This window comes from Physella acuta, unplaced genomic scaffold (genome assembly GCF_028476545.2).
Source record: "Physella acuta isolate Inbredline_101_S28 unplaced genomic scaffold, ASM2847654v3 ptg001413l, whole genome shotgun sequence".
Lineage (NCBI taxonomy): Eukaryota > Metazoa > Mollusca > Gastropoda > Physidae > Physella > Physella acuta.
This window is the reverse complement of record NW_026732928.1, coordinates 28545-53113: the sequence shown is the minus strand read 5'-3', so window position 1 is coordinate 53113 and position 24569 is coordinate 28545. Positions and strand designations below refer to the sequence as shown.

The following is a 24569-nucleotide window of genomic DNA, read 5'->3' as shown; positions in this document are numbered from 1 at the left end:
AAAATTACTATAAAGGCATATATTAAAACAATACAAAACAATCATATTAAACCACAAAATCAACACAAAAGACATGCGAATAGACAATTTTTCAAGGGAAAGTACTCTATTATTCTTTTTGAAACATGGCCGCTGCTTGTATTTACTCATTGTTGTCTCGAACGGGGTAGTTTAAAGTTTATTCCAGGATATTTATGACTGGTTTAGTCTTGGATTGTGATTTGTTATTCAATTATCTGTTATGTTATGTAAAATATGACATAAAGATGGCCAAATGAAAGAAATATTCATTAGTTACCTTCATCGCACATTACTAGCTACGTTGGAATTTACGACGCTAAACTAAGATTTTACCAAATGTCGGACAGTAAGCCTTTTACTAGGTATTCAAAATGAAATTTTTATAATTAAATTAAATAAAATTTAACACTTCCACCTGATAGAGACTGTTTTCATCAGAATAGAAACACCAAATTTATTGATGTATGTCTATTTTTAAAAAAGTTATGAATTTTTTAAAACTCAAAAAATGCGTTCGTTTTTTGAACAGTAAAGGGTCTATTTGAGACCCCTACTAACTTCTACAATAACTAAGTTAGAACTCTCAAATTTCTTGCACACACAGCCAGTAATACAAATAGCAAACCCAATTTTTTTCAAGGTAGTCAGACAGATATAAATAGAAAATTTATTCACATAAAAATGAGCCAAAGCACAATTTTACCGAAGTACGAAAAGGGAGACAAAAAGTTAATTTACAGTCATTTTTAAAAAATCATAGAAAATCAACTAATTAAGCCACATTAATAATATAAATGTTCTAAGAAAGGAAATTCAAACCATGTTAATATAAAATAAGCAGGTAAAGAATTAATAAAGAAAGTAATTAGCGAGACCAGATTCAGCAAGGTCAGTTTATAAAAATTAGAAATTTCATCCTTTTTCAAAAAATTATTAAAAAATATTTAAGTAAGGTATCTTAATAAATTTTACACCAACTTAAAGCACATGATGTTCTTAATATATAATAAACACAGAGACATAAAATAATCATTCTGCAAAACAATACAAGGCATCCTTCCTTAATGCCCAAAATCAAGAATTTTCATTACCTAACATCTTGCAAAAAGTGTTCTTACTTTTAAAAAAGTAATATAAATTGTGTAGGAAACATGTTAGCATTACTTGGTTATAAAAAACTAAATAACTATACTACTTCTTTACTTATATACTATAATAAGAAGAAATTCCATGCATTTTAAAAACTGGCGAAGTAAGATAACTAATTAAACTGAAATTCTTTTTAAATTACCCTAATAGAGTTGTGATGTTCATCTAGTTTTGTTACTCTGGTTCCTAATCATGACTTGTTTAGCATAAATTTACTTGTTACTAGTATATTTATTTCTTCTAGTTAGTTATTGATCAAAGTCAACTTCTGGAAATGTCTAGGTCCTAACTTATACAATTATCAGAAATCTTAGAGCAGGTTCAAAAAGACAGGTCAATATCCTGATTGGGAAAGTTCTCTATGAGGTTGGGTAGCATTGTAATTAATAGTCAATATCCTGGTTGAGTTTGTCTTCTTCAAGGTTACAGATCAAATTATGGAATCTAGTAAGGGATCCTTCCATTGGTCCAGAATATAGAAAATGTCTGTGAATAAAAACAATTAATTAGCATTTCAAATATACTGACTTATATAGCAGGCCTGTATATCTTTATACCAACTTAGATATCAATCATGTAACATTACATCATCTATATATATAATTCTCTTCTTCGAGCCGTTAGAAAACAAGCTGCAAACGCTCTCCCTACCTCCCCACCCCTACATGGTTTTAGTGAGCTGTGTTCACTCTAAATGTTTACAAGCAGAGCCAACGATTTTAAACGTAGGGGGGGGGGGGGGGAGGAGGGGGGAGGGAAGGAAGGGGGGGGTTATGGTCCTAACGAGCTATTTATAGTGTTTTAAAGAAATATTTTCAGTGTCAGCGTTGGTACTGTCGAATTCACAAATTATGAATTATTGAAAATTAGAAACAACTAAATAGCGGCGTATGTTATGCCGCGGGCCGGCTCGTTATAAATAATAAGCAAAGTGCATACAATACTAACATTTGACATATGGTTTCCTTCAAAAGTATTCAGGAGTCCTGTTGTTGCTTTCACAACAATACAAAATTATTGGTAGGCCAATGAGTTTCCCCTTTCTTTTATGCTAATATCTTGCTCTGTAAATAGAATAATAATAATATTAAAAGTAAGGCTGCTCAATGCTTTTTAGATATTAAATGTAAGCACTATAGATAGTTCTACTACTAGATCTAGATCTAAATATTAACATGAAAGCAATAGTGAATTTAACTAATCTAAGTACTACTAAGTAGATCTAGACTAAATCTAGAAACAACTTTGGACTAAACTATTATGGAAGGGGGGCTACATTTTATTTCAAGTCGTCTTTACAATAAATCTAGAGATAAAAAATGTAAAAGATCGTAATATTCTAAAATTTAATGTAACTACTGCACATATATAGAATAGTTAACTATGAAACTAGGAAAGACAAAAAAAAACAATGCTACAATAAATTGAAAGTATGCTGTTAACCGCTGCGGTAATATAATAGTTGAACCCAACACTACGAGAAAGTAAAAAAAAACATGGCGGACAATCGGCTTGAAATATCGACAAAATATTGATAGTTTAATCGGCCGATGTTATTAACTAACATAATTTACTAAAACAAATTAAATTCTATCATCTTTTTAAACATCTTTTTGATTTAATTGTGCATTCCTTTTTTATTTCAGTGACCATAAATTAAATACAACTGACTTTTAAAAAAGGCTAGATAATTTTTTGGAAAAAATTTTTTTAAGCGTGGAGCAATTACCGATAAGCGGACACTAATATTCAAATGTATTAAAGCAGCAGTTAATCATAAATATATAGAATATAGCTAGTAATATAATGTGCATTCAACTTACCTGCACGTGTTTTTAAATCCACTGTAATCAACGAATAAACACAAAATCTTGCTCTGAACCGAGGTCGGGTGTTCCGGAATTCAACACAATCTTGACTCAAGCCGGCGAAATTTAGATGCGGGTCGTCGCGATTTGTATACATTGGTTTCATTTACTGCGGTCCGACCCCATACATGGAGTGTTCATTAAATCGTAACAGTTTTATGGCAAATTGGATGCCCTTTCGGAATATACAACTTTGGCGGCTGTAAAATTATTTTTTCATGGAAAAAAATCATTTTAAAATTTTAAATTGAACATTTTTAGCATTTGATTATATTATAAAGCTGGTAAAGTTATACCATCTTACAGAGCTACCATTCTTCTTTCTAAATCAGTGGTTTCTAATTGCGTATGTGTTATGGGGTCGGACCGCCGCGCGATGCCGCAACGCGACCAAAAATTTTTAAAACCGGCTTAAATTTTTCGGCTCATTTAGAATACCTACTTTTACTACACTCGGTAATGACTAATGAACGATATAGTAATAAATATAAACAATAAACATTCCCTTTACTATATAGAATAATTAGCTTCTCCCGATTTCAAGGTACTTTCCTATTAGATCTAGATATTATTGTACTTAGGCCTACTTACTAGTACTTAGAATAATGACTCATTTCACTCAATTTTTGGCTTATTACTTATTGCCTGTCGTCACTGTTTGAGGTATTAAAAATTTCTAAAATTAAACCTAGATCTAGTAACTAGTACAGAAAGTGAGTATTCCAAGTATAAAAGATTGTAATATGCAATATACAGCTAGTGAAACTGTAGAAAAAGACATTATCTAATCTAGAGGTAATCTATCGTTTTAGGTACGTAAAATCGCCCGTGAGACTAGTAATGTAAAAACTGGTGACTCCTTAAATTTTAATAATTATTTCACATTTTGAGGAGGATTTATGTTTTGAAAAATACAAAAATGTTTTCTTGTTTCATTTATGTACCTGTTTTTAAACAATTCAATTAAAACTTATCAGTAATACATGAAGACTAGCGATGTTTTCATCAGATGCAACCATGCTCATTTACTATAGCAGCCATCTTGTTTAAGTTTTATTTTGTTAAACTTATAGCGGAAGATTCAGGGGAAGCCACTCTATTTTACAAATGGCTGCTGTTTATATAGCAAATCTTGCTCTCAAACACTGCTGTTTAAAATTAATTTCTGGCCTATATTGATATATTTAGCCATTGATTTTGGTTTATTATTCAGTTATCTATAACATTTGACACAAATATTTCATAATATACTTCTATTAAAGCCTTGACAATGAGGTAACTTTTTCGTACATTACTAGCCGCTGCCGACTTTATGTACCTAAAGCGATAGATTACCCTAGATTATGTTTATGTAACTTAAACAGACTAGTTTGCTAATAGTTTTAAAATACATTAAAAAGTTTGTTTACATTTGGTAACCAGGTGGACACACCCACAAAGTCAAAACAAAAAAATATAGAATCTAATATACATTGATGCAGACTCAAGATTCTACTAAATAGAAGGATACATAGGAAAAGTACTTCTCAATGGAGATTCTGAATAAAACAAAACTAAATATTAAATTAAAGTCAACCATCTAGAAAATTATTTAGAAAATATGAAAATAAAGTATAGATCTATATAGCGATTCTCTGAGAAACTATTTCATCGCACTTGTGTGTCATTGATGTAATTGTTTCTTAGAAATGAAAGAAAGGGGCTAGCTAGTTAATGCATATTTAATTGTAATAATACAAAATGAAACCGATAATCTGGTTGCTTCTAAGCTTATCCTCTCATTTTTTTTTTAAATATTGTGAACAGATGAACTGCATTTGTGATGCAAAGTTGAGACGCGGAAAGGTCAGAATTAGTTTTTTGCTGTATAATGGACTTACATAAAGTAAAAACATCAATACACATTTGGAGCACATCATTACCTTCTAACAGAAGTCATTGAAGCTATAAGACCAGTCTGGAGCAGAGGCGTAGCGAGGGGGGGGGGGCGGGGGGGGGAGATATGTCCCCGGGCGCCGACCTTAGGTGGGGCGCCAAATTGAAAGTTTGAGGGGGGGGGATGCAAATGAAAAATTCGACGGGGGGGGGGGGGTGCAAATCGAAAGTTTGAAGGGGGGTGCAAATGAAAAGTTCGAGGGGGGTGCAAATCGAAAGTTTGTCCCCGGGCGCCGGGAGGGGTCGTTATGCCTCTGGTCTGGAGAGTACCTTGCTAAGACATAGGAGATAACAAATTGACTCAATAGAGTCCTTGCAAAGACGTGACCTAAATCACGTGATACCTACGTCCGCCGCTACGGTGGTGTACACCAGACGTAAACACAATCAGCTGTTCACCAGCGCTGGACGCGTTCACTGTATGTAAAGAACCGCACTCGCGGAAAAGGAATAATACGTTAAAAAACTTGAACTCTTAGGAATTGAAGATCCTTATACTGTTATTGACAGTTTCGTGGCCGAAATTTCAAAATAAAAATACTGTTAGTAATACTGTTTGCGTTTAGAGTTTAAGTAGACGAATCTGATCAAATCCAGTAATATATTATAGGTTATCTAGATCTAGTTAATGTAGATTCTAGATTATCTGTTAAGTACAAGATTTAGTAGCAATAGATCTAGTACAACCACACTACTGTAGCAAACGTGAGACCACTTAACTCCTACAAAACCCACACTACAACGGCTTATATAATTCATGGGTAATAACCACTGCTGTTCTTAGATCTCACCCAATCTGGGTAGCATGTTATACAATTTAAGACCCTTATAATCCAGCAGGGAAGTGATCAGACACATTAATACTGATGTTCAACCCTCATGATGGCCAGCCCCCGCCTTTTTCTAGCCCACAATAAAACCAAAGAGGAGTCAGTACCACTGCCCTCCCCTCAACATTTCTCACCTCGATGTCATGTTATGTCATTTACAGCACACATGGCTTATCAGGGGAAAGCATTAACAAAATGATAATAACATCACAGCACTTTGTATTTAAATAATATGTACGACCTTTAAGACCCATTTCTCATATTTCATAAACAAAATAAAGCTTCCTGGTTAATCAGCGGATCAATGGAGCGGAAATTAAATCTCATTAAAGAACTGGAAAATCTATGTCTTTGAAATACAAGTGGGCTGTGGACCAAGACAACCAACCACTGAAGTACTGAGGTAATTTTAACTAATTTGTCTGCTGGACTAGGAACGTTAGTACACTTTTACAGCTTAGACACCAAGTTTAGATTATTTAACACCCAAGAAAAATATCAACTAGCAATGCATGAGTAAGTGGAGATATAGAGAAATTGAATTCTCCTACACGGGAGTAGTTTATACAGAATCCTAAATCCTAATCATTTTATGGTACAAAAATGGAGAATTTTAATAACAATTTGTGTTATCCACTACTCGTTTTATTGCATATGACACACACGTTTTCTAGTAAAAAGCATAGTTACCAAAATAAAAAAATAAATTAGATAAATCGTTAAACATATTTACAGCAAATCTATTATTAACCAAACTACATGTAAGAAGTTTATCCACAATTTATATTAATTTTCTGTCCACTGAATAGATCATAAAATTTTTTTAGGGAAAAATAAAGATTCCAGGCTCACCCATGTCCTAATTTAAAAATAAATATAAATTGTTTTATAAATAGTAAAATGTTGTGTCATTGTCAAAACCAGTCATCTTTATATACAAAGTTATTAAGAATAAATCTAAATTATTTATATATAATAAAGTGCTCTTCCACTAGTCCAAACCTATGTAAGCCCTGCTAGGGGGGGATACTTAAATCTATCTAACTGTCCGGGTCAGTGCAACCGTGGTGAAACCCACGGTGGTATATCTTATCCTTAAATAAAAAACTACTAAAATAAGACAAAAACTTTAACAATTAATAAAATTTATTTACCAAAAATATGGAACCAATGAAAAATCACAAAAAAAGAATAGATAAAAACTACTGACACAAAACAGACAAAACAAAACCAAACAAAACCAAACAAAACACTACGTTCGACTATTTGATGGTGCTGCACCGACTTATGATGTCTAGGATGGTCCAGGCCCTGACACACAGAAACCTCCCTTCATCCATTCTCGACATCCAAAAGTCCACACCAAACAAAACACTACGTAAAACCACTACGTACAATACGTTACGTACAATACATTACGTAGAAAATACGTACACAACAAACTTTTTACACCAAACAAAACACCCAGCCAAGTTGCACAAGCAACCTCACTCCACGCGTGAGGTGCGCCACGCGCCCACACAGAAACCGACCCTGTCTAGATCTTGCCTCAGGTCAAAAGAAAGAAAATCATCCGAGCGGTCAATTTATACTGACCGCTTCGGGCGGAAGGGGGAACCCCGTGGCCGTTCCCCATTGGACCACCATGCACTCACAGATTCGCACAAAATAAATTAATACAAAATAAAAAATCCATTCACCCGCTCACACCTAAATCTATGCATTTCTCATTAGATATGATGTTATTAAAAAAAATAAATCCGATGCTCGGAAGCTGGACGGTTGAAAATCGCCATTTGACACCTAGGACAATACACCTTTATTCTGTATGATAGACAAACGATATGATTTATTTGATAGATTTTTTTTAAAAAAAAAAAGCTGGTTGGCTTGATGTGTTTGATTCTGGTATTTGACTTCCAGGTTACCTATAGCATTAATATTTGAATATTGAACTGGTTGAGCCAAAAAACAACCACAGACTACACAGACATAATTATAATAATTCTGAACAAAACATTTATTCTCTCATTTATTTTTAATTTCCTGCAGGTTTTAACCAGGGAATTACAGTTGGAAACGTTAACAAAAATGGGAAGTATTTTATCTGGGCCCTCTAAACAATCAGGTAGAATGAATGGCTCCCATAGTATTAAGGGCCTTTTAATTATTTTTAAAATCGCATGGTGTTATTAAAACAGATGTGGTTTTTGAGACTTAGATGTGTAGGTTCCAATCGACTTTACAATAGATTGGACGAATTTTATCCTTTTCGTATTCATAAAAAAATCTAAAAATAAAATTTTCCCCAAATGTTCTCATTGAAAATGAAGTGAAGCAAAATTGTTACAAAATTTGACTTCAGTCCCAAATAGTTACATAGTAAACGCCTGTTAAAAGAGTTATTTTTATGGCTATACAATATATTTGTGCGAAAACAAATGAGTAATAACTCTTTATATAAATATAATGTATTTTAGCTCACAAGACTGTAGACGAGCCATTTGTGAAAACTGCCAACAAGACGAGCGTCGAGCCAGTTGTGACAACGACCATCGACGTACCTCTAGTGACAGCTGCCAAAAAGATGTTAGACGCGTCACTTGTCACACCTACCACTGACACCATCGACGTACCTCTTGTGACAGCTGCCAACAACAAATTTGCTTTGGATCTCTTCAAGATTCTCTACGATGGAAACCAGAAAGAAAACACGTTTGTTTCACCTTTTAGCATTTCTGTTGCTCTGGCCATGACCCATTTAGGAGCTCGCGAGGAAACAGCTCAAGGAATGGCTAAAGCCTTGCGCTGGGAGACAGATGACGAGACTAAACTCCATGAGCAGTTTCAGGCTTACGTCACACAGCTACAGACACCAAACGATCAATACCAGCTGTCAACTGCCAATAGGATCTACATAGAAAAAAGCTATGCAGTTTTAGACGAGTTCAAAAACAAAACAAAGAAGTGTTACCTCGCAGGTGTGTTGTTTTTACTTAAGGTCTTAAGCTTTTAGTTACGTTTTGATGTGTATTTTTAGAATCTACTTAACTAATTTTGGTGTTATTCCCACAGAGACAGTGATTTCAAATTTTGTGAGTGATGCTGAAAATGAAAGACTTCAGATCAACAGCTGGGTCTCAGAACAAACCAAAAATAAAATCAACGACTTGCTGACGGCTGGTGTTCTGGGTGCACTCACTCGCATGGTGCTTGTTAATGCTATTTACTTTAAAGGTACATCATTGATTTGTGAATATCTTGCAAAAATTACGATAACCTTGTTTGTTGTTGTGTATGGGACTGCTTGGTTGGATGGTATAGTGCACAACTGATAACAAATATGCTCTAGACCTTAGGATATATTAGAGTCCACCTGTTTCTGATGGGTACCTGACTCACGTTAGGGAAAGCAGAGTCCGCTGGGCATATAATGTTAAAATGTTTAAAATACATGGGTTGCATTGCATTATTAAGTTTTGGTCAATAGTTCCCACTGTTTGATCTTTTCAATTTTGTATGTCTAGTGTTGTGTCCCAAACTTATTTATTCCCTAACTGATGTCTGATTGTTTAATATCTGTTAGAACAGAGTGGACTAAAACAGTATCCCTTTTAAGCAATAAAACTTTTATCACCAGATATTCTTCACACTTTTCCTTCAGTGTGTGTTTATTATTTTTGTGTTTGTTAATGCATTTTTAAATGAAAAAAGTTTCTATTTTTGTTATCTAATATAGGCAACTGGGACAAGCAGTTTGAAGTAGAGAACACCAAACCCAAGCCATTTAAAGTAGCCCCAGGACAGACCAAAGATGTGCCCATGATGACAATGACTCATAACTTCCCCTACATTGTAGATGAGGAACTTAAGTGCACTGCTCTTGAGATTCCATACAAGGGGAGAGAACTAGGAATGGTTATTATTCTTCCTGATGAAGATTTTGGCCTTCAGGTAAAACTTGCAACAATTGTTTTGATTGACTTGAAATTAAAATTAAATTGTAGTATATCAATGTTTGACCAGATACTAAAGTAAAAACTGTTAGCTAATCATTCCATTTGTACATTATTAAAAAAAATATTTACATTAAGGTCTATTTAAATCTTATAAAACTAGATCTAGATGCTTTCACACATTCAGGAAAAAATAGGAAATCCAACATTTTTTATTGACAAATGTTCCAAAATAATAGAGGCAATATTTTATTTAAAACCATTATGTGTACAGTTACAAATTACCAGCTTTGTTTAGATATATACACTGATATTTTTTAAATCAATATCATGAGAGCAGAAGCTTTAATTACGTATGTAAATGTTATGTAAATAGAGACCATAGTATAATGATTACCAATCAATGATGTCACAGAATTTTACCCACACCCTCAACTTAACATTTCACGTGATCACAAAAAGTGAGACATACTCCTACATCAAACAAGTCCAATATTCAAGTCTGTCTAGATTCCTGAGGTTGGTGCAAGATGCACTACTTGAAGCATAAGAGTTACAAAACTCATGTTAGATTTAAACACTACATGGACATTGATTTTTTTTATTTTTTTTCTAGACACTTGTGAATAGTTTGACATCTGAGAAATTGGAGGACCTGCTTAGCCAAGTCAGAGGACCAGGAGAGGAAGTCAGTTTCTCATTCCCTAAATTTGAGGTAAGTAATTAGTATAATATCTAAGAATTTGTTTATAAGTAAACCACTTTGTCGTGAACGTCATTTAAAATAGTACCGGCAGTGTTTTCTACAAAAAACAAAACCTTAGCACTAGACATGTTCACTATTGAACACTCAAGAGTGTCCAATTTTGCTACACTGGATTTCTATGAGAAGGATATAAAGTATTGCAAGGAGACATGGAAAAAAATCTGGGTTTTTAAAAACTTCCACATGATTAACAAAGACCTGCTCAAATCGTTTTTCTGAACGGGTTTAGTCAAAATATAATCCATAACTGTATTTACAGAATTGTTTTCTATAGCCTTTTATTCTCTAACCAACTGTAAATTGAATAGTTAAAATTGTGTACATTTATCTTATCCTAACACCAATAGCATACAAAATCGCAAGCTTGATTTTGATAATGGCTATATTTTTAATATTGTTTTGTATGTTTAGCTTAATGACTAAATAAATCAAAAGTAAGATGTAAGATCAACTCTTAATACATTTAAAATAAATTTTTAATTACTTTTGACAATTACTAGTAGATAATAACTAGTAGATCTTGTCAGTTGCTCTGTACGGGAGATCGTTTCTGTAATATATTGAGATAATTGTGAGGTCAAGGGAACTCACTCTTCTTGTATTAGTTATATTTATAATGTTGTTATGAGTGATGTCCCTTATATATATTGTTCTTCCTCTTCCGCCCTCTTCCTCTTTCCATCATGGCTGAAATAAAGACTAGTTAACAACCAACGCGGCTTCTCGTCAGTGTTTCCAATCCATTACATCTGGCGACGAGGATAAATAATCCACTAGAAAGAGCATATGCTTACTTAAAAAGGAGCTTGCTAGAGCATATTGGCTAAGTATTTCTAGAATAATGGCGCTGTATGGCCAAATCATACATTATTATCTAGATAGGTTAAGCTTTTACCTTGAAGCTAACGACGTGACGATAGAAGCCAAAAAGAGAGCTGTTTTGTTAACAGTCATAGGGCCTCAACAATTTAGGCTATTAAAGGACTTATGCGCACCAGCTAGTCTAACTACCAAGAGCTTTAACGAGCTGAGCAAACTGCTAACAGACCATCATGCGCCTGAACCATCAAAGTTTCTGTGTAGAGCTAGATTTGACGGTAGGACTCGTCAACCAAACGAGTCAATATCAGAATATGTTGCTGCTTTACGTCATCTAAGTAGATTTTGTGAATTCGGAGACACGCTGTCTGACAGACTATGTGAAAAGTTTGTGACAGGTGTAAACAGCCCTGATGTTCAAAGAAAGTTGCTGCTCGAGTCAGATCTAACATTAGAAAAAGCAATACAACTTGCAACTTCATTCCAGCAGTCATCTGATGCGGCGAGATCTCTAGCACCTTCAGAGATCCATGCAGTAAACAGCAGGTTAGTCAATAAAAACCAACCCCATCAGAGCATTTCAACTTATGCTAAACAGCCTGCACGTTCAAATCCTAGATCTAAATCTAGTAATAATTATCAAAAATGTCATCGATGCAAAGGTCCCCATGCATCTCATCGATGCAAGTTCAAGTTAGCAACTTGTTATAAGTGCAGTAAGCAAGGTCACATTGCCAAGGCCTGCTTTGCAAAGTCTTCGTCTGTTGCTAAATCTAGCCAGTCAAGACAGTACCGCAACCAAAGGCAGCACTATGTTAACTCTCACCAAGACTACCTAACCCAACCGATGAACCACTCTACCTGTGAAAATGCTCAAACTGATTCGCAGCCGGATTTCAACCTGTTCTCTGTGAAATCAATAAGTCATGCTCCCATCAATGTACTAGTTAATATCAACGGTAAGAGCATCAGCTTCCAACTTGACACTGGAGTATCTCTAACAGTCATCACAAAGAAGGACTTTGACGCTGTCACAGGAGGATCAGTGCCTCTACAACCATGTCACAAGTGTCTAACAACATACACTGGTGACAATGTTCCGGTAATAGGAGAGTGTATGGTTCATGTAAGTTATAATGGTCAAAGTGTTAAACTTCCTCTTTTTGTGGTTGAAGGAAACGGACCACCATTACTAGGTAGGAACTGGTTAGTTGATCTTAAGTTAAATTGGGAGAGTATATTTTCAGTGATCAAAGCAAGAGAATCTAGTTTTACTTCAATAGATAAAGTTATATCTGAAATTGAAAGTGTTTTTGGTAATTCAGGATTACTAAATGATAGAACAGTGAAGATAAGCATTAAAGACACAAATCCAAGATACTGCAAAGCTAGAGTTCCACCTTATGCAATGAGGGATAAAATTGAAAATGAGCTAAGTAGATTGGAATCTAATGGCATCATAAAGAAGGTAGACTATTCCGATTGGGCAACGCCCATTGTGCCAGTGTTAAAGAAGGATGGTTCTGTAAGAATTTGTGGAGACTATAAAGCCACACTGAATAAGCAAATAGAGCTAAATAGGTACCCTATTCCTAACATTGAGGAAATTTCTTTGAATTTGGCAGGAGACAAATTCACCGACAGAGTCTTTAGTCATGCTTACACTCAACTAGAACTGCATCCAGATTCAAAAGTCTATACGACAATAAACACACATAAAGGACTCTACCAATATGAAAGACTATGTTTTGGTATATCATCCAGCCCTGGAATTTTCCAAGCTGTCATGGACAGTATTTTTAAGGATATTCCAAATGTTTGTGTTTACTTTGACAATGTGTACATAACTGGTAAGAATGACACTGAACATCTTAAAACACTAGATAAAGTCTTGAAAATAGTTGGTGAAAAAGGTTTAAAGATAAACAAAGATAAATGTCAATTCATGCTGACAGAAATTAGTTTTCTTGGTTATATATTAAGCAAGCAAGGTCTCAGACCTCAACCTGAGAAAACAAAAGCCATTAAAGAAGCACCCAAACCTGAAAATACCCAACAACTAAGAGCTTTTTTGGGCTTGATAAATTACTATGCAAAGTTCATAGGGAATCTGTCTGGTAAACTATCACCACTGTACAAGCTGCTGCAGAAAAATGCAACTTCGCACTGGGGTAAACATCAAGATGCTGCTTTTAATACAGCAAAAGAAGCTTTGTCTTCTGACACCTTACTAACCCACTATGACCCAGGGAAAAGACTTATATTAACATGTGATGCTTCACCTGATGGTGTAGGAGCAGTCTTATCCCACATAGATAAAAAGGGTGACAGACCCATTGCTTTTGCCAGTAGATCTTTGAACCAGGCTGAGAACAATTATTCTCAGTTAGATAGGGAAGGCTTAGGCATCATTTTTGGTGTTAAGAAATTTCACAAGTTTCTGTTTGGTAAAGAATTCACCATCTTTACAGATCATAAGCCATTGCTAGGTTTATTTGGAGAAAACAAACCCCTACCTGAGCATGCCTCACCAAGAATTCAAAGATGGGCTATCACACTAACTGCATACAATTATGAATTGAAATACAAACCTGGATCTGAGAATAGTGCAGATAGTCTTAGTAGATTACCTTTAAAAAACCAAAGCCTTAGTTATGTACCAGAAGATGTATTTGTTCTCTTCACCATCATGGATAACTCCAATATAAATGTGAATGATATTAAAAGAGAAACACAAAAAGATGAGTGCTTAATAAAAGTTTATGATTACTGTAAAAATGGTTGGCCTGAAGAGTCAGTGAATGAGGACTTAAAGCCATATAAAATAAGAAAAACAGAATTAAGTCTAAAAGATGGAGAAGATGCAGTCCATTATCAGTCAGAGTTACCTAAACAAAGTATTTGTAACTTAATAAATGATTATGGTGATATGACAATTTCTAATGCTTTTAAAAGAGAATACATTAGTAAGAAGGAATGTGATCATCAAACAACTTTGCTAACATCATTAGCACTTACAGAAACTAAAAGGGTAACATCAAAAGAAAAAAGATTTTTGCCATTTAATACACCCACTTCAAATACTGGATCAAAGTTGCAAATTGATATGGTCCAGGATAGTACTTTTAAACAGTATTTTTGGTTACCAAAAAGCACTATCAGATTACATGAGGAAATTGATCAATCAAAGAAATCTATGTCAGTTAAGGATCTGAATAACAGCATAATACTTTCAGATTCCAATTCAAAAATAGTTCCATTAAATCATGTCAAAACATCCATTGAAAGAGAATTTGGTGTAAATGAGAATGTGTATCTGAGAAATTATGGGAGAAGGGAAAAATGGATGCCAGGTCAAATTGTTCAATGTACAGGACCTGTGTCTTATAAAGTAAAAACAAATGATGGACTTATTGTCCGTAGACATGCAGACCAGTTAAAAATAACTTGTGCAGATAATAAGTGTGAATCTGTCAATCCCACCAAATCTGAACAGTTCACACCAACTCAGTTTGTTCCACAACCAAGTTCTGTTGATATGAGTGAACCAAGTTGTCTAGAGTCAGAAAATGTAAATTCTGGAATTAATGATTTAGATCCTAGACCTCCTGAGATAGAGAATCCATATGGTCAGAATCTTGAGTCACCAAATCAAAAGCCACTGAGAAGGTCAAGCAGGACAATCAAAGTCCCAAATAAGTTAGACCTATGATTTTAAAGGTCAAAAGGACTTTGACATCATTGTTTTGTATTTTAATTATGTTGTAACATATTGTGCATTGTTTGTAAGGATGTAATCTACCATAATGTTCATGTTACAATATAATTGGTGATTTTAGGATACTATCAATTGTTCTATTGAGAGATGTGTTGTTGTGTTCTAAGGGTAAAGGGATGTAATATATTGAGATAATTGTGAGGTCAAGGGAACTCACTCTTCTTGTATTAGTTATATTTATAATGTTGTTATGAGTGATGTCCCTTATATATATTGTTCTTCCTCTTCCGCCCTCTTCCTCTTTCCATCATGGCTGAAATAAAGACTAGTTAACAACCAACGCGGCTTCTCGTCAGTGTTTCCAATCCATTACAGTTTCTTTCCACTTTGATATTGTGAGTGATAGATTCTTAATTCACTTTTTAAAACTTGTTTTATTGCATGAAAACACGTAACCAACTTATAGAAATTTTTTTAAAAATGTAAATACTTTGTAAGACTCTAGCTAGGCAAAATAAATTATGTTTGCAACAAGGTTAAAATAATCCGGGAGTGGTCTCCCCTAAACTTTCTCAAATATTCGTAAATAACACTATTCGAAATGGCACATCACGATATAGACATGATTTTAAATTCATTTTTAATTACTTAAACTTTTAAACACCAAGTGAACGAAAAAAACATGTATGTATAATATTGCGGAATTTTATTAGTACCTTATAAATTCACTTGCGTTTTTTGATAAATCGGAAATAGCGTAAATTACTACTTTCGGTTAACAGAAATTACTCAAAATTTTTACAGAAGGCAGAGAATTAGATTTTTTACTTACTGGTGAAATTTCATTCATCTATGTGCAATAGTACTCAAGTTATAGGCTTTTGAAAATTTGAAAGTAGAAAAGGTTCCACTTCCGGTTATCGGAAGTCGCTGAAAACTTGATATGGATCTACAAATTTGATATAATACTTATATATGAAATTTCATCAACCTAGCTGTAACGGTACTGAAGTTATCGTGTTAAAGGACACACACATACACACCAACACACAGACATACGGACATGATTGCGAAAACTATGTTTTTCCGACTCAGGGAGGTGTAAAACGTAGAGATTTGCAAAAACTTTGAATTTCATTTTTTGCTCGATTTCGCAGGGTTGGCGCCCCGGCAGGGTGCAATTTTGCGCCCCAGGCTATCAAGGTAGCGCTATGGTGCATACATCCGTTTGAAAGAGTGTAATAGAATATGGATAAGAAGTATTATAGTCGTTCACTTAACTGAATCAGGCTCGTCCGACCGCGCCCCGGCTAGGTGCTATTTGCCCGGGGCTATATTGGGACTGTCTTTTAACCCCCGGCAGCGCGTGGGGACGGGCACGCTCATTTCTTTATAAAGTATTAACAATGTATATATGAATCGATTCTTTATTTCAATTTACAATATTTGAAATGCAAAATAACTGCTAAAATTCAGTTTCAAACATTACTCTACAAATGCAAAAGTGTGAGACACGCTTTCTGAACACCCCTCCCTCTCATCACACATCATCACATTAATAGGAATCGAGTTTGTCGCCTTTTATAGACAACCCCATTTTTTAAAAAAAAATTAACTTAGACTCCGATTCAAACCTAAGATTTTGTATATCATTATTGAATATTTCTTCCAGCTAATCTTTTTTTTAAATCAGGATAGAATATACTGTAGTTTGTTTCTTAAAAGTTAATATATTCTTATCAAATAACATTGTAGTTAAATTAATTAGATGTACATTTTTTTTTTAAAGGTACAATTTAATGATATTTATAGATTTAATTAAAAGATAAGATTAATTGTAATATGGTTGGGCATACATTAACTTAATGTATTCATGATGTATACTAGTAATATGGTTTTGGTGTTAGTTCTTGTTTAAAATATTGTTATGAGAAAAGCTTAAAAGCTTGTAAAGTTATTATTATTTTGAACAAAATTTTTAAAAAAATTTTAATCCTGAAAATAATTCCCATGATTGGCACTAAAAATAAGTGCCCGGCTTTCACTAAGGATAACTGTTATGTAGAAATCAGCAGTCCAAAGTACCCAAACAATTATTTCTCATCATCAACTTAAAACATATCATAACACTTGTGACCTACTTAGGTCTTATTTTTTTATTATTTAGTTTTTCATTTATGTAATCGACCTTGGGTGATCTGTGGTGCAATCACCAGTATTTTTCCGTCACGTTGTGTGGTGAAATTTTGCAATAAATTTTAGTAGAGTCCTTGCAAACACGTGACCTAAATCACGTGATACCTACGTCCGCCGCCACGGTGGTGTACACCAGACGTAAACACAATCAGCTGTTCACCAGTGCTGGATGCGTTCACTGTATGTAAAGAACCGCACCCGTGGAAAAGGAAAAATACGTTAAAAAACTTGAACTCTTAGGAATTGAAGATCCTTATACTGTTATTGACAGTTTCGTGGATAATATAAATATGTGGCCGAAATTTCTAAATAAAAATAATGTTAGTAATACTGTTTGCGTTTAGAGTTTAAGTAGACGAATCTGATCAAATTCAGTAATATATTATAGGTTATCTAGATCTAGTTAATGTAGATTCTAGATTCTCTGTTAAGTACAAGATTTAGTAGCAATAGATCTAGACAACCACACTACTGTAGCAAACGTGAGACCACTTAACTCCTACAAAACCCACACTACAACGGCTAATATAATTCATGGGTAATAACCACTGCTGTTCTTAGATCTCAGCCAATCTGGGTAGCATGTTATACAATTTAAGACCCTTATAATCCAGCACGGAAGTGATCAGACTCATTAATACTGATGTTCAACCCTCATGATGGCCAGCCCACACACTTTCTAGCCCACAATAAAACCAAAGAGGAGTCAGTACCACTGCCCTCCCCTGAAAATTTCTCACCTCCGTGATACCCTCAGGGCCCAACAGGGAGAACAAAGTGGAAAGTCCCACTGCTCTCCCCTCAACATTTCTCACCTCGATGTCATGTTATGTCATTTATAGCACACAGAGCTTATCAGGGGAAAGCATTAAGGCATTAAGAATCTTAACTCTGGACAGCTACACACTAGTATACTAGCTACACACTAGGTGCCTACTGTTAACTACTAGACTGTAGGCCCTATGTAGACCTGCAGTTGTATCAATTGTAGACTGGGTCCATTGTTATTATTCTAAACCATCTCAGTCTTATAATGTTTCTAGCTTGATTTGTTTCTTTTATAAACAGTAGATTAAAACAAATTAGCCTAATCATTAACCAAATAATAATAATGTGGTTATTTGTCGTTGGCTGGTATGATCTAGCTAGATTCTACTACTAGGCTACATAAACTTAGTAGACTAATTACTAGATATGCAGTTTAATTTAATAAACTCAGACCAGTATCAGATACATATTGCTGTAAAAAGACACAAAGTAGGTAGGCCTTAGTAATTTATTAGAGCCTTCTACTACAATAATATCAATTACATTCTCGTATAAAAACTTTAAAATTTAATTTAAGTAGCAGATTCTAGATCTAAGTCTAGTCATACAATCTATTTCAATTTCAGAAAATTTCGTTTGCTAAAAAAATGATTAGATTGTAGAGCGAGATTTTAGATCTTAGAGACAATTAAATGCTTTATTAGGCCTACTATGACTACTTTTGATTTATTATGGGTGTATTTGGAATCGAATGTAGATCTAAATTTTGTAATTAAATTTAAGTAAAGAAGTAGATTCTAGATTCTATGTCTACCCAGCGGAGCCAGTCACCCTAAATCCAGAATCTAGATCTATGGTCCGAATTTTGTTTACACCATGTTTAGAGCTAGATTCTAGATCTAGATATTAAAACACTATTATTAGGCCTACTATTAGATCTTATTATTCTTATTATTACTTTTGACTTTGTCTTTTACTATTAGTATTTGTGAAGGTCGAGCATATTTGTTTTATTAATAGTTATCTTTTATAATTAAAATGAAGTTTATTATTTTACTGTCCTTACCTGAAACAAAGTATCGAGAACTGCATTTGATCAGATTCGTCTACTTAAACTCTAAACGCAAACAGTATTACAAACAGTATTTTTATTTAGAAATTTTGGCCACATATTTATATTATCTACGAAACTGTCAATAACAGTTTAAGGATCTTCAATTCCTAAGAGTTCAAGTTTTTTAACGTATTTTTCCTTTTCCGCGGGTGCGGTTCTATACATACAGTGAACGCGTCCAGCGCTGGTGAATAGCTGATTGTGTTTACGTCTGGTGCAGTGGCGTAGGCAGGGGGGGGGGTTAGGGGGGGTCATAACCCCCCCATAGACCCCTCGGTATATATAAAAAGTATGACGGGGGGTGCAAATCGAAAGTTTAAAGGGGGGGGGGGGTGCAAATCGAAAGTTTGAGGGGGGGGGGGGGTGCAAATCGAAAGTTTGAGGGGGGTGCAAATCGAAAGTTTGAGGGGGGGGGGTGCAAATCGAAAGTTTGTCCCCGGGTAAAAATTGGAACCCCCCCCCCCCCTTGAGACGATCCTGGCTACGCCACTGGTCTGGTGTACACCACCGTGGCGGCGGACTTAGCTATCACGAACGGACGTGACGTCATATGAAAGGACTCTATTGTTTATTTTGAACTTTGGCGATTTCCCAACCAATAGTCTTATGACTTTGGGAGTGACCTTCCCTGGTTCTGAGGTAATATAAAAACCCGAAACGCACAGGCTCCTGGCAGCCGCTTATCAGACATCCCGGGAGAGAGTGCGTGTGTGATTATTGTATTCTACAGTTTAAAGCAGCATTTTCCCCCCCCCCTATTATTTGTGATTTAGTGCTTTTCTATAAGTTGTGCTGAATTCCTTGTGCTACATCTGTGATATTTGTAACCTAGTGATTTTTCATCAACTTGAAAGTTGGGTTTTGGTTTATTTTGTACGCTAATATTATTTTGTATAGAAATAGTCACATTTTATACTTGTACTCATATTAAAAGGTTATTTTGGATTAAAGTTGTTATTAGTAACAGAGTTCTCCGTGTCTTTCCCCTAGAAGTTTTGTACGAGTCCACGTTGAGTTTTTGTGTCCGATATTCTTTAGTTGTTGTCATCCGCTAGTAACCATTCCAAAAGAATCCGTACGTTCGCTAGCTCTGCGAATGTTAGAGTGGCGCTCGTAATACACTGCTCTTTAAAAGTGTGACATAACAAAACATTTACAATGTACAAAGTACGGTTGCCATGTCAACAGATGACATCCACTTTCTGCCTCAAGTCCGTGTTATCAAAGCTGGGAATGGGAGCTACTTTCAGCAAGCAGGCAGCAAATTTTAGTGGAGTAGCCAGTGACTGGGCTGGACTGTACCTTGACCAAGTGGTCCATAAGGCTTTCATTAAGGTCACAGAAGAGGGAACAGAGGCAGCGGCAGCTACAGCTCTAGTCTCTAGCAGGATGAGACGTCAGGCATCCCCAAATCTTCAGATTATTGTGGATCACCCATTTTTGTTTCTTATACCTGAAATTAAAAATTTAAACATTTTGTTTTTGGGATTTGTCACATCTCTTTAATCACTAAAAATCATTAAAAAGGAAATAAATTTGAGCAACTTCATTTTAAATGTTTAAATTCGAGTTATAATGTTCCAGTTATTTCAATTGTTACTTTATTTTAATATTTATTTTCATCTCATGTAGTAATTTTTTTGTTTGCTTTTGTTAAATTCTTATTGCTTTTCATTTACAATTTTATTTCAACCACATCTTGCATTTTTGTTAAGTAGTGCAAACTCTATAAATCTGTTTTTATTGTGATCAGGATGCTAAATATCAGTTTTAAATACATTTGTGGTGACCATTTTTATCAATTTTTGTAACAATTTTTATTTGCTTGTTTATTTATTTGATGTATCATTCAAAATCATATGCACTTTAGCTCCTATGCAATTCTTATTAAGTAATAAACTACTAACCTACGTGTTGCAATGTATATAAAAAAATAATTTTAGTGTTCTAAAAAACACATTTTAGCTAGTGACAGCAAAATAAAATCTTAAGACTTTTTAATGATTACACTTTCAAATTTTCAGTTTGTTTAAAACCATTATGTCATCAGAGATTCCCCATAATAATTGACCACATACACTTTTTCTTTTAATCAGGTGACCAGCAGCTTCCTGCTAAAAGATCCCTTATCTAAACTTGGCATGGCTCATGCTTTTATTGATTCAAAAGCCAATTTCAGTGGCATATCAGAGGAGAATGACCTGGATATATCTGAGGTTATCCACAAGGCTTTTGTTAAGGTCAATGAGGAAGGGACGGAGGCGGCTGCTGCTACTGCAGTTATTATGATGTACAGTCGTTGCATGCCCATGCTACCTCATGAGGTCACTGTTGACCACCCATTTTTGTTTGTCATCAGGGATAATCGAGCCAACGGTAATCTTTTGTTTTTGGGTCAAATAGCTGACCCGTCATCTTAAACAAATTCGTTTTTTTATATAGAGATCTAAGCATTACAAATATTTAAAATTATTTTTTAACTTTATTTTAGAAAAGATTTACTGGTGCTGCAATTATATGTAATTAACCTATTTACAGTTGTAATTATAAAATTATCCTAATGACTATTGAAGATTACTGTTAATTGAAGCTAATGCTGATGTGATTAAAATGTAGTTTGTGATGTTCTTTTAATTGTTTTAATTAATTCAAAATGGGTTTTTTAATAGATTTTTAAAATTAACATGGCAGTTTAAGAAATATTTATCACAACACATATTCTATTTTGTTTTGCTAAAAAAATGTTTAGGTTATTGTCTATTTAACTTCATTTTGTAAAACATCATTAAGACTGGGTTTGCATTACTTTAGAATTTAGAATTATATCTAACAATAATACCTGCACTTACCAGGGGCGGAACTACAGTGCCACCAGACCCCGCAATGCGGGGGGCCCACGCCATTTAGGGGCCCATAGCCGACCATAATAAATGTTTTATAGTTTAAAAAATAATTTTCTTGACAGTAAAAGCTTTTGTAAATAACAAACAGATCTACTGCATTAGTGATGTTATACAGTAGCTAACACATCCTGTTGCGTAAAAAAAATATATATGCCTGAGCTGTAGTGTGAAAGATAGGCAAACGTTCAAAACATTTCCGTGGCTTATTTCCCTTTTTTTAAATAGTTAAAAAGGGTTGCTCATAAGCTCCTTTTAATATATGTGTACTAAACAAATTTAAAAGCAATTACTTCTCTTACTTATTATTTTAAAAGAAAAATACATACTAAAAATGACAGAGCATAAAAAGGAAATATATTTAAAAGAAATAATATAAATACAAAAAAATAACTTAAAAATAAACATAACACGAGAAACCATTACACTTTCATATTTTATATTCTTTTGACCGGCTACAATGTAGTAGATAGGCAGATTTACCGCAAACTAGTTCTAAACCTAAAAAAAAATACGAAGCAGACTAATGCACTAACACACATAATATGTTGTAATTTGTTTAAATTGAAAAAAAAAAGATTTTTTTTTTAAAAACCCGATCAGGCCAGAAATGTTTGTATTCTGTGTTTGTATATATATATATATATATATATATATATATATATATATATATATATATATATATATATATATATATATAGGAGGGGGCCCAGCATTTTTCTTTGCGGGGTGGCCCTTTTTTTCTAGTTCCGCCACTGGCACTTACCATGTTGTTTTTTTTTTTTTTTTTTTTTTGTTTTTTTTTTTTTGACATCCAGAAAACGATGTTCAATATATCATTGCATTTAAACATAAAAGTTTCAAATTTTAACAAAACAAAAATTCATGAACTATCAGGCAAAAACTTCCTATAAGTGTGATGACTGTGACAATATGACCAGAAAATGTTTTTACATTTTTAAAAATTCAAGCTCATTAAGTGTAGTTATATTTATTTATTGTAAAACCAATGGGTTTTTTTTTTACTGTCAAATGTACCTGTTGATACTTTCAGCTGATTTATAATATTAATCTGTGATTATTTTTTACTTTTTGAAAAATTGATTTTTATTACATATCAATATCATAGATTTATTATATAATGTTTTTAAAAACTGTATTAGCTCATTATTAAAGCTTTTAATATATTTAATATTGTTCTTAGTGGTTTTTATTGGTGCAACACTACATCGTAGCTATTTATTTGAATAAAAAGCTCTCTTTTTATTTACTGCTACAATAAAACTCTTCTATGCACACTTCTTTTGTTGTCTTTTTAATTATGTATTTCAATTTAATCTCTTGACAGCAAAATTTCGTCCTTTTCCCGTTCGTGTCTAAGTCACATGGTGCAGATGAAGAAGAGTTCATCTGCTTTAATCTTCTTCTTCTTCTTCTTCGTTCTTAATTTTTGAATATGGTGGAGGATTCAGACAACAAGTCCAACTTCGTGGACAAACCGGACTGTGGTTTCCAGTTTGTCAGGTGTCCCATATAATTTTTCCCTGAGTGGGGTGGGCTGGGGCTATACAGAGTACAATCCTGGAGTACGTGCTCCGTGTTTTCCGGGGCCTTGCCACAAGGGCACATTTCGCTACACCCAACCTTCAGTTTTTTGTGCATGTGTTGATTTAGTCTGTTGTGGCCTGTTCTGAGTCGAAAGATTATGTATTGTTGTTTTCGTGTTAAATTGTAATAGCCGTCGTCTTTAATGTAGTGAGGGTGTGTGACAGACCACATTTGCGTTTGTTTGTTTTTAATTATTCTTTTTATTTCTTTTGGGTGTAGCGAAATTACCGGTTGTGGTTTCTTTCCCCCAATTTTTGCCAGCTGGTCTGCGATCTCGTTACCCTGGATCTGGCAGTGGCCCGGGATCCACTGCAGCACAATTCTGCTGCAGGTATTTTTTAGCCTCTCTAGTGCTGTCATAAGTGTTTGAATATAATCTGCTTTAATGATCTCGGCATACAAGGGGATACATGTGATCAGAACTATGCCCTGCAGCCAGTGAAGTAGCTAGGATTTTTGGGCCCTTATGCAAAAATTATCAGTTGGGCCCTTCATCAACCATTAGGCTACAATAGGGAGTTATACAAAGAGATCAACGGCTACTTACGATGGATAGTTTTAAATGATACAAGTATTTTGTATGTGTATTTATACGTCCTGATTGTATATTTGTACTATATTATTATGTAAAAATGTTACAGGCTTATAGTTAATTTGTTATTTTTGTAAGTGACCAAACACAGTAGCGTCACAATGCGGGGGCAGAAGTGCTGTACACATCGGATTACAACATTTAGACGTGACACCATGACAAACTATTGCAGAATTTACTGCCAAAACTATGATGTATCCAGCTAAAATAATAAAAGCGTGATAGGGCTGACACCCCTCCAACAAATGCAGCTTCTTAAATGAACTATGGGGTGGTGACACATTGAGTAAACGCATAGGGGAACACCCAACCTTGTGATGCCACTAACC

The 24569-nt window shown here is 34.4% G+C and overlaps 1 protein-coding gene and 1 long non-coding RNA gene across 4 annotated transcripts; one reads left to right on the top strand and one right to left on the bottom strand.

Moving 5' to 3' along the window:
* Window positions 1–668: 668 nt before the first annotated feature.
* Window positions 669–3516, bottom strand: LOC131927514 (uncharacterized). The gene is made up of 3 exons (XR_009383654.1): window positions 2994–3516; window positions 2119–2234; window positions 669–1656 (listed from the first exon to the last, which is right to left on the bottom strand). It is a non-coding gene; the product is annotated as an uncharacterized LOC131927514 (long non-coding RNA).
* Window positions 3517–3624: 108 nt separating this feature from the next.
* On the top strand, window positions 3625–23338 carry LOC131927513 (leukocyte elastase inhibitor). 3 transcript variants are annotated; one of them, XM_059283202.1, is made up of 8 exons: window positions 3625–3751; window positions 6085–6206; window positions 7856–7931; window positions 8284–8784; window positions 8879–9040; window positions 9543–9757; window positions 10376–10474; window positions 21237–23338. In XM_059283202.1, exons 3-8 carry the CDS (start codon window positions 7895–7897, stop codon window positions 21558–21560), a joined length of 1338 nt encoding a protein of 445 aa, XP_059139185.1. In that variant the 5' UTR covers window positions 3625–3751; window positions 6085–6206; window positions 7856–7894; the 3' UTR covers window positions 21561–23338. The 3 variants fall into 3 exon arrangements, with proteins under 3 accessions (XP_059139185.1, XP_059139186.1, XP_059139187.1); XM_059283203.1 differs by having other exon boundaries at window positions 3638–3701; XM_059283204.1 differs by lacking the exon at window positions 3625–3751 and adding an exon at window positions 4543–4883.
* Window positions 23339–24569: the final 1231 nt, after the last annotated feature.

Excerpts from the sequence above, each read along its gene's own strand:
- LOC131927513 (XM_059283202.1), top strand. The coding sequence starts at position 7,895 with ATGGGAAGTATTTTATCTGGGCCCTCTAAACAATCAG. Across the intron at positions 9,041-9,542 it reads TAATGCTATTTACTTTAAAG|GCAACTGGGACAAGCAGTTT; the intron begins GTACATCATTGA and ends TATCTAATATAG. Across the intron at positions 9,758-10,375 it reads ATGAAGATTTTGGCCTTCAG|ACACTTGTGAATAGTTTGAC; the intron begins GTAAAACTTGCA and ends TTTTTTTTCTAG.